The sequence below is a fragment of the Microcaecilia unicolor genome, chromosome 10 (assembly GCF_901765095.1).
Source record: "Microcaecilia unicolor chromosome 10, aMicUni1.1, whole genome shotgun sequence".
NCBI classification, from domain to species: Eukaryota; Metazoa; Chordata; class Amphibia; order Gymnophiona; family Siphonopidae; genus Microcaecilia; species Microcaecilia unicolor.
This window is the reverse complement of record NC_044040.1, coordinates 18,343,262-18,358,633: the sequence shown is the minus strand read 5'-3', so window position 1 is coordinate 18,358,633 and position 15,372 is coordinate 18,343,262. Positions and strand designations below refer to the sequence as shown.

At 44.8% G+C, this 15,372-nt stretch overlaps 1 protein-coding gene across 6 annotated transcripts in view; it reads left to right on the top strand.

The window, feature by feature from the left end:
• Positions 1-15,372, top strand: part of NRF1 (nuclear respiratory factor 1) — a 139,621-nt gene that overhangs the window by 29,765 nt on the left and 94,484 nt on the right. For all 6 annotated transcript variants that reach the window (XM_030216052.1, XM_030216055.1, XM_030216053.1 and 3 more), the window contains exons 3-5: positions 2,280-2,394; positions 6,265-6,391; positions 10,117-10,257. In XM_030216052.1, the coding sequence (XP_030071912.1) occupies positions 2,280-2,394; positions 6,265-6,391; positions 10,117-10,257 (383 nt within the window). The remainder of the gene's footprint in view (positions 1-2,279; positions 2,395-6,264; positions 6,392-10,116; positions 10,258-15,372) is intronic.

Sequence of the window (15,372 nt, the reverse complement as noted above, 5' to 3'; positions counted from 1 at the left end):
GGATTGGGCTGGAAAAAAATTTTCCACCTGGCAACCCTGAGGCTCGGTCATGTGGAGCCTTTCCCCAAGGGGTGCAGGCCCCTTTCCACCATCCTCTCTTGCCTGTTCACCCTGTTTGGTGTACTTCCCACAGGCTCCCCCTGCAGCTCTCAGGCTTTCCAGAAGTGTTTACTTCAGTAGCACATATACCAATAATAATTAATTTAATTGGTCTGTCTAGCTTTCATGCCTTTTGTCAGTGGCTAATGCGAGTGTAAAGTACTAAGTAGGGAATTTCCCTCTAGGCACACCCAGAGATAGCCGGGGACAGCAGAGATGTTGGAGTCCCCGGCCAATGTAGGCCAGGGCAGTCAGGGAGGCCAATTTGCGTCAGTCATGTGGTGGGGCATTCTGGCGACACGTGCTGTGCGGCCTTCAGAGCCAGCAGCTGAGCAGGGGTAATGGATTATTTTTAAAGTGTGTAAATGTGGCGTATTCAGTTTGTCTGCCGTGTTGGTCCCTTCCCCCCTTCAGCTAAAATGGATACATTCCTCTTGCACACTGTTCCTGCCAGAGCAAATTGGCAGTTAGAATCAGTGTTGCCAGGTGGGCGGTTTTCCGTGACCCGCCGCGGGAAATTTTTGCCCGCGGTGGGTTGCGGTTTTTTGGGCTTGTTTTGTGTCTTTTGGGCGGTTTTTTAAGCGTTTTTATCGGCCGCGGGGGGCGGGGTTAGTGACGTTTTGGGCGGGGTTAGTGATGTTATGGGCGGAGTCGATGACAGCGGGGGTGGGGTTGATGACGCGGGGGTGGGGGTGTCAGGGGCGGGGTTTGAGTTTGGGCGGGTTTTGGGCTGGATTTGGGCTCCTTTGGGTGGGAAAAAAATTTTCCACCTGGCAACCCTGGTTAGAATCCTTTTTTCTCAATTCAGAGAGAATAATTCCCTGGTCATGTGATGGATGGGCTTTTACATTCTTGTCCGCCCTAGGGGCCCCAGTGGTTTTTTGACTCCAGAGCTTGACCCAGTTGGTTAAGCAGGCCCTGCACAGGTTCCCTTTTAGGACCTAATCCTCGCCCAATCCCTAATCCTCATCCTCTTGTTAGGGAGCCCTAGGAGATCTGCGGGGGCCCTGTATTGGGGTCTCAGTGCTCCTTGAAAAAAATGGCGTGATTTACAAAGATTGGAGGAAGATTTATATTATCCAATAATTGGGCATCAATTCTCATCGGTGTATTAAATTACACTGCTACACCCAGATTGCTCAAGACCCCTGAGGCAAGCCTTAGGGCCGAAACACAGCCGTGTCGGGTCGCTTTTAATCCTAATAAGGTTTTTTTTTTTGTATTTTTCCTCACTGTTTTTTCTACAAGAAGGGATAACACTCACTGGCTCAGAACAGTGTCTCTGAGTAAAGAAAAGAAAATGATCAGGTAAGACATATTTCTCCTTTTAGAACAAATAATTTAAAACGACATCCTTAAATTTTCTGAAATATACATTATTTGAGGGGGGGGGGGGGTTCTGTCTCAGCACAGCATGGTGGCTCTGCCTTTTCTGTTCAGTTCCAGCATCATCCTTGCATCCATCTCCAGTGAGTTGGAAAATGTAAGAAAAAAATAAACATTGGTGAGTACACTCCGCTGCAGGGATAGTCAACTCCAGTTCTCGAGTGCCACACAGGTAGGTCAGATTTTTAGGATATCCACAATGAACATGCCTGAGGTAGATTTGAATGCTGTGGAGACAGATTATGGAAGTTTATCTCTTGCATATTCATTGTAGATATCTTAAAAATCTGACCTACCTTTGGTACTCAAGGACCCGAGTTGCCTATTCCTGCTCTAGTACAAATTCAGGGATGTTTAAATGTAATCTCCATCTTTGGGATTGAGAAGGATTTTTTCACTGATGAGAACTGGCTATCAACTGATTCATACTGTGTTTCACCTCTTCTTGGATAGCAAGGTGGGGAACAGAAATCTGTATTCCCTGCAGCAAGTATGTTGCCCCTTTCGTGTTTCTGACAGAGACTTCCAGCTAAATTTCTCTCTTGATTATACACAAAAGAGCACTAACCTTAACGTAACTTAACATATGTATGTTAATGAATTGGCCCTGTTTGCATTATCATGCACTTTAGTCTTTTTAAGTTAACAAGAATTGCGTTCATTTAGCATGGGTTAGAATGCTTTCATGAATTTAGGGGTCTCATTGATACAGTTCATATAATGACTTTTTAAAAATCCTGGAATATGTGGTATTTGGGGCTCTAAATAAACTGAATGCCCATCTTTGGTTGCAGGTCCTGTTGGAATGGCAGCAGCCGCCGCTGTGGCAACAGGGAAAAAACGAAAACGGCCTCACGTATTTGAATCAAACCCGTCGATCCGTAAGAGGCAGCAGACACGGTTATTACGGTGAGAACTCATGCTAGAGCAGGAGTTCTCAACCTAGTCCGTGGTACATACCTATCTAGTCAGGTTTTCAGCTTATCCACAATGAAAAATGCATGAGAGAGATTCGATTGCACTGTCTCCATTGTATGCGGATCTGTCTCGTGCATATTCATTGCGTGTGTCCTGAAAACCTGACTGGCTAGGTGTATCCCAAGAACTGGGTTGAGAAACCTGTGTCTTAGAGCAATTGGTGGAGGGGTCCAATGTTTAGCCCATGAACTCTTGTTTTGGAGAAAGCGGGTCAAAGCCCAGCTGTCCCGTGACCTTGTACAAGCTACTTTATCCTTGGCACCTCAGTTCTAACATGTGCTCTGCCATTGATGTGTGATCTTATACAGATAGCTTTATGTACCCGTGATTGACTTTTCTAATCTACACTGCAGTTGACAGAATGCAATTGGTTTGGATTGTACTGTGGATTGGGGCAGCACAGTCTTCGTTGTGTCTTATTGCTCAAGTAGGTTCTGTCATTGCTAGTACAACTACCCAGGTTGGCCCAAGCAACTAGCACAGAGTACAAAAAACAACTGAAAACACTTAAGTTCAGGAACTGATCCTATGCCACATGGTTCTGGTAATGTCCATATACGTGTTCTGTGTACACATGAGAAGAGCCTTTCAACAAATACCACAACCCCTTAGACAGTCTAGGACCAGGAACATCAAAGAGAGAACTCGCAGCCTGTGAATGACGAGGTGCCAACAGAAACAGAGAAAAATGTAGGCAAATAAAGACCATGTGGCCTATCCAGTCTGCCCATCCTTGCCAGCTACTCTTCCTATTACTCCCTTAGAGATCCTATGCACTTGTCCCAAGCTCTCTTGAATTCAGATACTGTTTTTTGTCACCATTACTTCCGCTGGGAGGCCAATTCACAAATTCACCACCCTTTCCATGAAGAAGTATTTCATTAGGTTACTTCCGAGTCTATCCCCTTTCACCTTCATCCTATGCCCCCTCGTTCCAGAGCTTCCTTTCATTTGAAAGGGACTTGCCTCCTGGGCATGTAGGCCGTGTAGGTATTTAAATGTCTGTCGTATTTCTCCTCTCCCGCCTTTTCTCCAAAGTATATGTATTGAAATCTTTGTCCCCATACGCTTTATGATGAAGACCACTGACCATTTTAGTAGCTGTCCTCTGGACCGACTCCATCCTGTTTATATCTATTGAAAGTGTGCTCTCCAGAATTGTACATGGTGTTCTAATTGAGGTCTCACATCCTTTTTCCTACTGGCCATTCCTCTCCCTATGCACCCAAGCATCCTTCTAGCTTTCACTGTCGCCTTTTCTACTTTTTTTGGCTACCTTAAGATCATCACGTACGATCATACCCGTCCCGCTGCTCTTTTGTGCACAAAAGATTTTCACCCCCTAAACTTTACTTTCAGGTTTTTGCAGCCGAAATGCATGACCCTGTATTTTTTTAGCATTAAGTCTTAAGCTGCCAGATTCCAGACGATCCCTCTAGCTTCGCTAAGTCCTTCCTCATGTATCCACACCATCAGGGGTGTCGTCCCTGTTGCAGATTTTGGTACCATCCACCGAGTAAAACCTTACCAGACAGCCCTTCAGCAATTTCACTTACAAAAATGTTAAAAAGAGCCAGCCCATGAGCCGAACCTTGCAGCGCACCACTGGTAACATCCTTTTTCTCAAAATGAGCTCCATTTACCACTTCCCTCTGTCATCTTCCACTCAACCAGTTCTTAACCCAGTCAGTTGCTTTAGGGCCCATACCGAGGGCGCTCAGTTTATGTATTAGTTGTCTATGCAGAACCATGTCAAAGGCTTTGATAAAATCTAAATACACCACATCTAGCTCTCTCCCTCGATCCAGCTCTCTGGTCACTCAGTCAAAGAAATTTGTCTGACAAGACCTTGGGTCCTGTAATCCATTGGATTCCAAAAACTTTACTATTCTGTTTTAAAAGCGTTTCCATTAATTTACTTACCACAGAAGTCAGACTTTTACTGGCCCGTAGTTCCCAACCTCTTCCATATTTGTGTAGAAGGGCCACATGTGCTCTTCTCCAGTCCTCTGGGATCAATCCCAACTCTACAGAAGCATTGAAAGGTCAGTCTGCAGAGCTACTAGAAATTCCCTAAGTTCCTTCAGTAGTAGTACCCTCAGATGTATGACATCCAGTCCCGTCACAGTTTAGCCAACTGCTCATGAACACAGTCCTCTGAAAATCATTCAGGGGCTACCACCTCTCCAGTTCCTATTTGTGTTTGTCTTTTGCAGTCTTGCTCCTGACCCTTTATCTGTGAACACAGAACAGAAATATTTGTTAGGCAATTCCTCCTTTTTCAGCCTCTACATATTCCTCCCCTTCACCTTTGGGTCTCACAATGCCACCTTTTTTTTTTTTTTTTGTTACATTTGTACCCCACGCTTTCCCACTCATGGCAGGCTCAATGCGGCTTACATGGGGCAATGGAGGGTTAAGTGACTTGCCCAGAGTCACAAGGAGCTGCCTGTGCCTGAAGTGGGAATCGAACTCAGTTCCTCAGGACCAAAGTCCACCACCCTAACCACTAGGCCACTCCTCCACTGTTGCTACTATTTGAGATTCTACATGGAATGTTGCTATTCCACTAGCAACATTCCATGTCGAAGTCGGCCCTTGCAGATCACCAATGTGGCCGCGCAGGCTTCTGCTTCTGTGAGTCTGACGAGGACGTCAGACTCGCAGAAACGGAAGCCTGCGCAGCCTTCTACATGGAATGTTGCTAGTGGAATAGCAACATTCCATGTAGAATCTCCAATAGTAGCAACGTTCCATGTAGAATCTCCAATAGTAGCAACGTTCCATGTAGAATCTCCAATAGTATCTATTTTATTTTTGTTACATTTGTACCCTGTGCTTTCCCACCTATGACAGGCTCAATGAGGCTTACATGGGGCAATGGAGGGTTAAGTGACTTGCCCAGAGTCACAAGGAGCTGCCTGTGCCGGGAATCGAACTCAGTTCCTCAGTTCCTCAGGACCAAATTCTACCACCCTAACCACTAGGCCACTCCTCCACCTTTGCACTCCCTACTATCACTAACATATCTACAATATGTCTTCTCCCCGCCCCCCACTTAATTTTACTGTATTGGCTATCTTTTTTTTCTTCCATTTGCATCTTTGCTTTCCTCACTACTTGACCAGGTTCTCTTAACTATATTGTTGCCTGTCTTCCTACCTCTGCTGTCTCTTGTAGTTTATATAAAGGTTAACCTCTTTTTCCTTACTTTTTCAGCTACTGCTTTTGAAAACCAGTGCTGCTTCCTTTTCCTCTTACTTACTTTCCTTACAAAAAGGTTTGTTGCCCTTACAATCGCTCTTTTCAGTTTTGCCCACTTCTTTCTAACTTCTTGGTCTTGTGGTGGCACTTCCTGGCCTGACTATGAATGACTGTATAAGATCATTCGGACCTGCTCAGAGCTCAGCAACAGGAGAGGGTTTGTATGGGTTTGGGGTCAGAGGTGAGAGAATATGGGGGAGTAAGATGACCAAAAACAATGGCCGATGGGAAGAATGTTACTTTTTTCACTCCACTTCCCCACCTATTGCATGAAACTGCAGTACTGCAGCTGGACAGTGAATCAGGCAGGAGCCAGTTAAGGCTGGTAAAAGATGACAAGATAGAGAAGATGTAGGAAATATAAAATATTTTAAGCCATACATTAAAATCAGCAAAACTTAGAGGTTGGTGATGTTTGCTTTATTTGAATTGTGCACATTTTCATACTGCAAGTGAATGGAGCTGGCTGACATCTTGAACTTAGGTTTTGTCTGATTTTACTCATTCCTTTATCCTTCTCCTGTGTCTCTCTCGAAGGAAGCTCCGGGCCACGTTAGATGAATACACGACCAGAGTGGGGCAGCAGGCGATCGTTCTGTGCATCTCTCCTTCTAAGCCCAATCCCATCTTTAAAGTTTTTGGTGCTGCACCGTTGGAGAATGTGGTGAGTACAGAAGAAGCAAGATGCTTTCTAAACATCTCTCTCCCCTGCCAGGATCTCTCACCTGTCCTTTAAAAGAGAATAGAAAGGGAAACTGGAGCAGCACCGGTGTAATTTTTTTTTTTCCTTTCTCCTAAACTTGTGCCAAGTTGAACTGCCACTTTAAGATCAACTGCAGTTCACCTGTAAGCTTCCTCCGAGAGGGAACACAGCCAGCAGGTGAAGAACTGAAAATCCCTGAACTCCCTGGGGAGATCCGGGCTGTCACTGGAGAGAACTGCAGTGCACCGTGCAAGGAATCTTTTTATTGCATCAGAGTCTGTGGAGAGCAATACACAAGTCCCATTATTCTCTCTTCCCTGAGGGTAGAAACTTCTTGCACAAAGCCTGCACCATGGCTGCATGTTTCAATAGTCTCCCTTTGCTGATGCCATTCCCCTTTCTGATTTCACTCTCACAGAGAGGCAGAGGTTGGTGTGTGTTGGGAGTTGGACTGTAAACAAGGTACCAAGGGTTGAGGATGTTGCATACCAAATGCTTCATGCTTTAAAATAAAAGCCTGTGCTAAGTCTTCTTTCTCATTTGGGTTTGATAATACTAGCCTTTATCGTAGGAGAACGTATGGGTTACTTTTTGTGCACTGACTACAAAAGAGCACATGATGTCATGAGATTCCTCATGCCTCTAAGGTGCGGGCAGGTAAGGTATTTAAATACCTCAACCACCTGAGACGTCTGTAGTTTCCTTGCCAACCTGCAGCCCCCTCCAGGTCTCAATGAAGAGTGCTCCGTTCCTCCCTTGTTTGCAGGAGCAGAAGCTGCAGCTGTAGCTATTCTGCTGTATTTTGCACTTCTGAAGTTAAATATAAGAAGAACAACTTAATGGAAATAAGGAACTAAATTGTGACAAAGAAAGCTAAATAAATAGAAAAGGAAATGGAAGAAAAAAAACAATATAGAAAATCCCAGGAATAGGAAAAAACAGTGAAAAGTTAAAAAGAAAGCTAAGAGGAGATGGTGATTGAGACTATTACACATTTATTTATTTATGGTATCAATAATTTTTTTTTTAATCATCTTTTTATTTTTTAATGACTTGTCAATACAAAATAGCATCTCAGGCTAACAAAAAAAAATCTAGGCATCTGACATATAAGCAACTTCAAAAGCCCCCTCCCTCCCTCCCTCCCTCCCCCCCCCCTCAGGATATCTCAGGCATGCAGGTGTTCACTTTTCAGCATTGTAGATCCCTCATTACGCATGTGTCACCTGGTGAGACCCCGCCAATCTGCATAGGAGGACCATGTTTTAAGAAATCTCACCATTCCCCCTCGTCTCAAGGCTGTAAGTTTGTCCATTAGGCAGCAATAATCCACTTCAGCCAGTACTTGATCCACGGTGGGTATCTAATGTTTTGCAATTAGAGTCCTGGCTGCTGTTACAATATAGGCTAAGAGGCCGTGGCAAGAGCCGCGACCCCCTTTTGGTGGTATGTTCAGCAAACATAAGCCAGGGTTGAACCCTATCTCAGAGCCCAACCCACCCTGTAGTCTGTTCTGCAAGTCCTTCCAGAACTCCTGTATCACTGGGCAGTCCCACCACACATGCCAGAACGTGCCCTCTGCCCCACATTTACGCCAACAAGCTGCCGAGCCATTTTTAAAGATGCGGGCCAGCCGGCTAGGGTCAAATACCACTGATATAGCATCTTATATCCATTTTCCAACAGAGGAGTGGCCACTGTGAATGACAGTAATCGCTTAAACACCCGTTTCCATTCCCCAGGATCTATGGTATCAATAAATTTAATTCAACAAGTTTAGAAATAGACAAACAGCACTTGAAAACAAAAATAGTGCATCCCAAGCAAACTACATCAATGAACTTTTACCCCCCTCCCCCAGCGAAACCTCTTCCCTCCACCAAGATAACCACTAATCCTCCATGAGCCTTCCGTGATTTCTTCAGCAAGCATCCTTCACACTACCCCCTCTACTCCTCTCCCCCGCAAATAACATAGCCAAATATGTCCATTCATCCTGTGCTGGATCAGAGCGATCATGGCGTTTGGGCAATTGCTCCGAGTCCTGGAGGCAGTGGCGTTCCTGGGGGGGGGGGGGGGGCGGTGGGTGTGGTCCGCCCCGGGTGCACGCTGCTCGGGGGGGGGGGGGTGCCACGCGCCTGTCGGCTCCGCTCGTTCCGTGCTCCCTCTGCCCCGGAACAGGTTACTTCCTGTTCCGGGGCAGAGAGAGCATGGAACGAGCGGAGCCGACAGGTGCGCACCCCCCCCCCCCCCAGCAGGTAAAAATGCACCGGGGGGGGGGGGGGGCGCTGCACCCGGGGGGGTGTCAGCCGCCCTAGGAACGCCACTGCCTGGAGGACTTTTACTCTCAGGGAACATCCACATGTTTCCATTTAAGGGCAATCACACATTTATAATCACAGCCATTTTTTTTCTTCGTTTTTTTTAGTTTGCAAAGATCCATATTTTCTGCCCCATCATAGGTCCTGATGAAAGTGGAGGAATAAGCACAAGAAAATATCTGTCTTTTAAGAGGCTACAATTGGAGTGGCCCTGTTGTCACTATCTCTGCTGATCTTTCTGAAAGTCTAGTCAGATCCAAACTATTGGCAAATACATCTGGCCCTTCCAAAATTCTGCCTGAATTCCCATCTGTTCTTTTTGATGATAGATAAGCCTGTACTGACTGGGGGAGAACTTAGTAGGAGCTTTTAAGATTTCCAGTGAATATCTCCATCTGAATAGTTCAAGTGGAGTGAATGTCAAAATTTTAGGGGAATTCAAAATGCTAAATGTCCAGCTTGATTCTTCTATGTTTTCAAGCTTGCATTGAACCCACTACCAGCTTACCTTGTATGAAAGTAGCTTGGGTGGCGGACCCGTTAAAATAAAGTAGAGCTGGTGCTGGGAGAGACTATAGGGGACAGCCCTTGATACAGCTCGGTGCAGAGCGAAACATGCATGTCGGGCAGTTGAACCCCTTGGTCTGATTGCAAAATAAAAGATAAGTAATTTAACTGATAAGAAAATAATAAAAAAAGAGTTAGAAAATAAAAAAATTAAGGAAATCGGGTGAACCGATGAAGAAGTGAGCGCTAGTTATATTGCCAGATTTACATCTTTGGCAGTGAGCGCCGCTGAGGTTGCCTTGGAAAAATATGAAAACTGTCAATATATGCTTTAAAAAATTTTTTAATATGTTTGATACATGTTTGAGAGTAAGAAAACTTAAAAACAGTTTAAAATGAAGATTTTGCTCTAAATGAATTAATTGCTGGACCCAATTTAACTGGGATAGTATTTAGTACAATAACATTGATAAATGGCATTTTTACTCTACACTTTTGTTTTCTTAAATTTGGAAAACTGACTTACAGGATAAGCATTCAAAACTGTAAGTAACACCTAGTTCTCACACTAGCCTGTACCTTTAGGTAATTCAGCTAACAGTTTTGGCCTATATGCCTGCAATAGATTATCTCAGTAGCATCGTTTTGGTGTTACTTGGAGTTTCATCATCTTTCTTTTATATCATGCAGTTGCGGTTTGATATCTTCAACGGACAGGGAGAGAGCAGAGTTGCTGTATTTTTATCTCTCAGCTGTGACCTTGTTTGCTCACTTGGCCCTAGAGTCTCTGTTACCTAGCAGACTCGCTCTCTCTGGCAGCTTTTTGCCTTGTTTACCTGGCCTCCTTATTCCCTACAGGTGCGCAAGTACAAGACCATGATCCTGGAAGACCTGGAATCAGCATTGGCGGAGCATGCGCCTGCGCCACAAGAGGTTAACTCTGAATTGCCACCCCTAACCATCGATGGAATTCCAGTCTCAGTGGATAAGATGACCCAGGTAAGCAAGGGCTGGAAACTGCTTGCTTTATACATCGAGCCTAATCTTTTCACGTTGCTGACGCTCCACTGTCTTCTCTTCAAGAGGCAGGACAGGCCAGGCCCCCTCCCTGCCCATCTTCAAGTCCTTGCTCAAAGCCCACCTCTTCAATGTCGCGTTCGGCACCTAACCACTACACCTCTACTCAGGAAATTTAGACTGCCCCAACTTGACATTTCGTCCTTTAGATTGTAAGCTCCTTTGAGCAGGGACCGTCCTCCTTTGTTAATTTGTACAGCGCTGCGTAACCCTAGTAGCGCTTTAGAAATGTTAAGTAGTAGTAGTAGGACAGGATCCTTGATTATTCAGGCCAACAAACATGTCACCATAGCACTTTTCCTTTCTAGTTTCTAGACGATGACTTTGTTCAATGTGGAGAACATTTAATTTGGTTTTCTAGTCTCTTGGCTTTATCCCTTTTTTAAACTGGATGGCTCTGCAGCTTTTGAGCAATATTTCTTTGTGTTTTTAGCAAGATTCCTTCCTGTACTGAGCAAACGGCAGAAATTGGGCCTTCTGTAGGAATGGAGACCATTGCTTTTTAAGTACTAACTTTCAGCAGATATTATTGCATAGCAAACTATCCTGTAATGTACATTGCAAGAGAGTACTACGTTGCCTCATGAACAGTAAAAGCCTAAGTTAAATTGGGTTCCTCTTCAAGTACTAAACCACTAACTAACATGCGTCTGGTTTTACTCTTCACACCACCAATGTACAGCAGAACCACAGCGTTTTTTGAGAGACCTGTTCCCAGAATGTAGCTTTCTATGCTTTTACAGCCACACCAGCCTGGTTTATTTTGAAGTTATATATCAGCTGGTGACCTATTGCCCCTGATGCAACCATTTTCTACTGGCGAAACGTGTCGGGCATTTTATGTTGAATACCTGGGATTTTTTAATCTCTCTGTATAAAAGGCAACCCCAACGTTCTGAACCCTCCACGGAAGTTGAGGCGCCCGAGATATCCGGTGTGCCCTGGAGTGTCTGCACCGCCCTCGCTTCAAAACGTCATGACGTCGAGGGCGGAGCTATGACACTCGAGGGCCGAAGAGATATCCGGTGTGCCCTGGAGTGTCTGCTCCGCCCTCGCGTCAAAACGTCATGACGTCGAGGGCGGAGCTATGACACTCGAGGGCCGAAACGGAAACGCAACAGCGAACAACTAACAAGGCAAGTAGCTCGGAGGGAGGGGGCCCCTTGCTAGCGCCCGTTTCATTGCGCTCAGAAACAGGCATTTTTTCCTAGTCTACTAATAAAGACTTTGTTTTTTTACAAGGTCTGCCTCATTGTTTTATTTTCTGCATTGGATTTGGCGGACCAACTGCCTTGCTGTTTTCTGACTCGTAAGCTAGTTCAAAAAAAAAATTAACATCTTATGTTAATATTATTGTTTTGCCAACTTTTCTTTCCAATAGATATTCTGAAAGGTAAAACACCCACACAGAGACAGCTAGAAAATCTCTTTATTTATTTTTCTTTTTTTTTTGTTTTTTTTTGTTACTAAGTTTTAGATCCATGCACCCATGGGTTTTGTGTAACTTTTCATTTGCAAGAAGCACGTAAACACTATTTAATCAAAGATTTAATATTGGAACAAATTGCATCAGAGCTTGTTTTGAGGCCAGCAAGCGGAGCAAGATCTGAGGATGAACACTGAATGTCTTTAATAGGATGGAAATAATATGTGTCACTTGGCTCAGGAATATTGTCCTTAGTCATAGTAACATAGTAGATGACGGCAGAAAAAGACCTGCATGGTCCATCCAGTCTGCCCAACAAGATAAACTCATATGTGTATACCTTAACTTGATTTGTACCTGCCTTTTTCAGGGCACAGACCGTACAAGTCTGCCCAGCAGTATTTCCCGCCTCCCAACCACCAGTCCCGCCTCCCATCACCGGCTCTGGCACAGACCGTATAAGTCTGCCCAGCACTATCCCCTCCTCTCAACCACCAGCCCCGCCTCCCACCACCGGCTCTGGCACAGACCGTATAAGTCTGCCCAGCAGTATTTCCCGCCTCCCAACCACCAGTCCCGCCTCCCACCACCGGCTCTGGCACAGAACGTAAAAGTCTGCCCTCCACTATCCTCGCCTCCCAACCACCAACCTCTCTTCCCCCACCTGCTCCGCCACCCAATTTTGGCTAAGCTTCTGAGGATGAGATGTCACTCTCACAGTGCCTTGGTTAAGCAAGTTTCTATAAAGAAAAAGATTTAAGTGGGAAGTTTTGCAGTGCTAGGTGTTCTCATCTCTTTTACAGTCAGTGGACAAATAGATTGTTCAGATGTTCTTAGTAGACCAGCCATATATACTGTAGATATACTGATCAAATCCTGTTGATTGTCCTGATTTCTCTGTAGATAGCCTTCTGACGGTAGATAATAGTATTTCATATACAAGAACGCTGCCCAGACCCTGAAGGTTTTCTTGTGGCTCATACTCTGGATAAAAGTGCTTGAAGATTTGAAAATCCCTTTTGTGTATCCAGGCCTGTTAATTTGAGTTTAGGTGAATCCTTAGATGCCAGCTCTCTGTGTGTTTGATCACTCCCAATATAAGTACATAAGTAATGCCATACTGGGAAAAGACCAAGGGTCCATCGAGCCCAGCATCCTGTCCTCGACAGCGGCCAATCCAGGCCAAGGGCACCTGGCAAGCTTCCCAAACGTACAAACATTCTATACATGTTATTCCTGGAATTGTGGATTTTTCCCAAGTCCATTTAGTAGCAGTTTATGGACTTGTCCTTTAGGAAACCGTCCAACCCCTTTTTAAACTCTGCTAAGCTAACCGCCTTCACCACTTTCTCTGGCAACGAATTCCAGAGTTTAATTACACGGGTGAAGAAAATTTTTCTCCGATTTGTTTTAAATTTACTACACTGTAGTTTCATCGCATGCCCCCTAGTCCTAGTATTTTTGGAAAGCGTGAACAGACGCTTCACATCCACCTGTTCCTCTCCACTCATAATTTTATATACCTCTATCATGTCTCTCCTCAGCCGTCTCTTCTCCAAGCTGAATAGCCATAGCCTCCTTAATCTTTCTTCATAGGGAAGTCGTCCCATCCCCGCTATCATTTTAGTTGCCCTTCTCTGCACCTTTTCCAATTCTACTATATCTTTCTTGAGATACGGCGACCAGAATTGAACACAATACTCAAGGTGCAGTCGCACCATGGAGCGATACAACGGCATTATAACATCCTCACACCTGTTTTCCATACCTTTCCTAATAATACCCAACATTCTATTTGCTTTCCTAGCCGCAGCAGCACACTGAGCAGAAGGTTTCAATGTATTATCGACGACGACACCCAGAACCCTTTCTTGGTCCGTAACTCCTAACATGGAACCTTGCATGACGTAGCTATAATTCGGGTTCTTTTTTCCCACATGCATCACCTTGCACTTGCTCACATTAAACGTCATCTGCCATTTAGCCGCCCAGTCTCCCAGTCTCGTAAGGTCCTCTTGTAATTTTTCACAATCCTGTCGCGATTTAACAACTTTGAATAACTTTGTGTCATCAGCAAATTTAATCACCTCGCTAGTTACTCCCATCTCTAAATTATTTATAAATATATTAAAAAGCAGCGGTCCTAGCACAGACCCCTGAGGAACCCCACTAACTACCCTTCTCCATTGTGAATACTGCCCATTTAACCCCACACTCTGTTTCCTATCCTTCAACCAGTTTTTAATCCACAATAGGACATTTCCTCCTGTCCCATGACCCTCCAATTTCCTCTGTAGCCTTTCATGAGGTACCTTGTCAAACGCCTTTTGAAAATCCAGATACACAGAATGAACATCTTCATTCTGTGCAGAGAGGAATATTTTCTGTTGAGATAAGCATCCTCTTTGTTTTGAAATGTGGGTCCCTATGACAAAATCTGAATGCTTCTATTTGTTCCCTTACGCCAAGCCCCCTCCCTGCCCGTCTTCAAGTCTTTGCTTAAAGCCCACCTCTTCAATGCTGCGTTCGGCACCTAACCCTTACCGTTCAGTGAATCCAGACTGCCCCAATTTGACTGCCCCTATCGGATCGACCATTCACTTGTCTATTAGATTGTAAGCTCTTTGAGCAGGGACTGTCTCTCTTTGTTAAATTGTACAGCGCTGCGTAACCCTAGTAGCGCTCTAGAAATGTTAAGTAGTAGTAGTTCCTGAAAGGCAGGCCCATCTTTCAGGCCTAGTATAGGGAGAAATATACATTCCTTAGAGAACTGTCCTTGTGGTTCCCCAAAATGTGCAAAGCATGAGTACCCCTTACGAGTAGCTGAAGATTGACCCCAGGGGGTTGGGGGGTGCAGAATGTTACAAGTATGAGAAGGAGCTGTTGCTGTGTTTTGCACCATGTGATCCCATCCTGTTAATTTTAGAAATAATTTGCTTGAGCTGTCTCAATATCCCAGCATTGTACTGAAATGTTTTGGGAACTGGAAGTCAATCCTGCTGGCTGATAAGAAAGGAGGGCAGTGCATTTTTTGTTTATATATGGTCTCCAGTGTTTGGTTCTTTTCATAAATGAGAGACGGAGGCCTCTCTCTACCAATAATGTCTTATTTTTTATTTTTTGTTACAATTGTACCCCGCGCTTTCCCACTCATGGCAGGCTCAATGCGGCTTACATGGGGCAATGGAGGGTTAAGTGACTTGCCCAGAGTCACAAGGAGCTGCCTGTGCCTGAAGTGGGAATCGAACTCAGTTCCTCAGTTCCCTAGGACCAAAGTCCACCACCCTAACCACTAGGCCACTCCTCCACTGTTGCTACTATTTGAGATTCTACATGGAATGTTGCTATTCCACTAGCAACATTCCATGTAGAAGTCGGCCCTTGCAGATCACCAATGTGGCCGCGCAGGCTTTTGCTTCTGTGAGTCTGAGTGCAGGACGTCAGACTCACAGAAACAGAAGCCTGCGCAGCCTTCTACATGGAATGTTGCTAGTGGAATAGCAACATTCCATGTAGAATCTCCAATAGTATCTATTTTATTTTTGTTACATTTGTACCCTGCGCTTTCCCACTCATGGCAGGCTCAATGCGGCTTACATGGGGCAATGGAG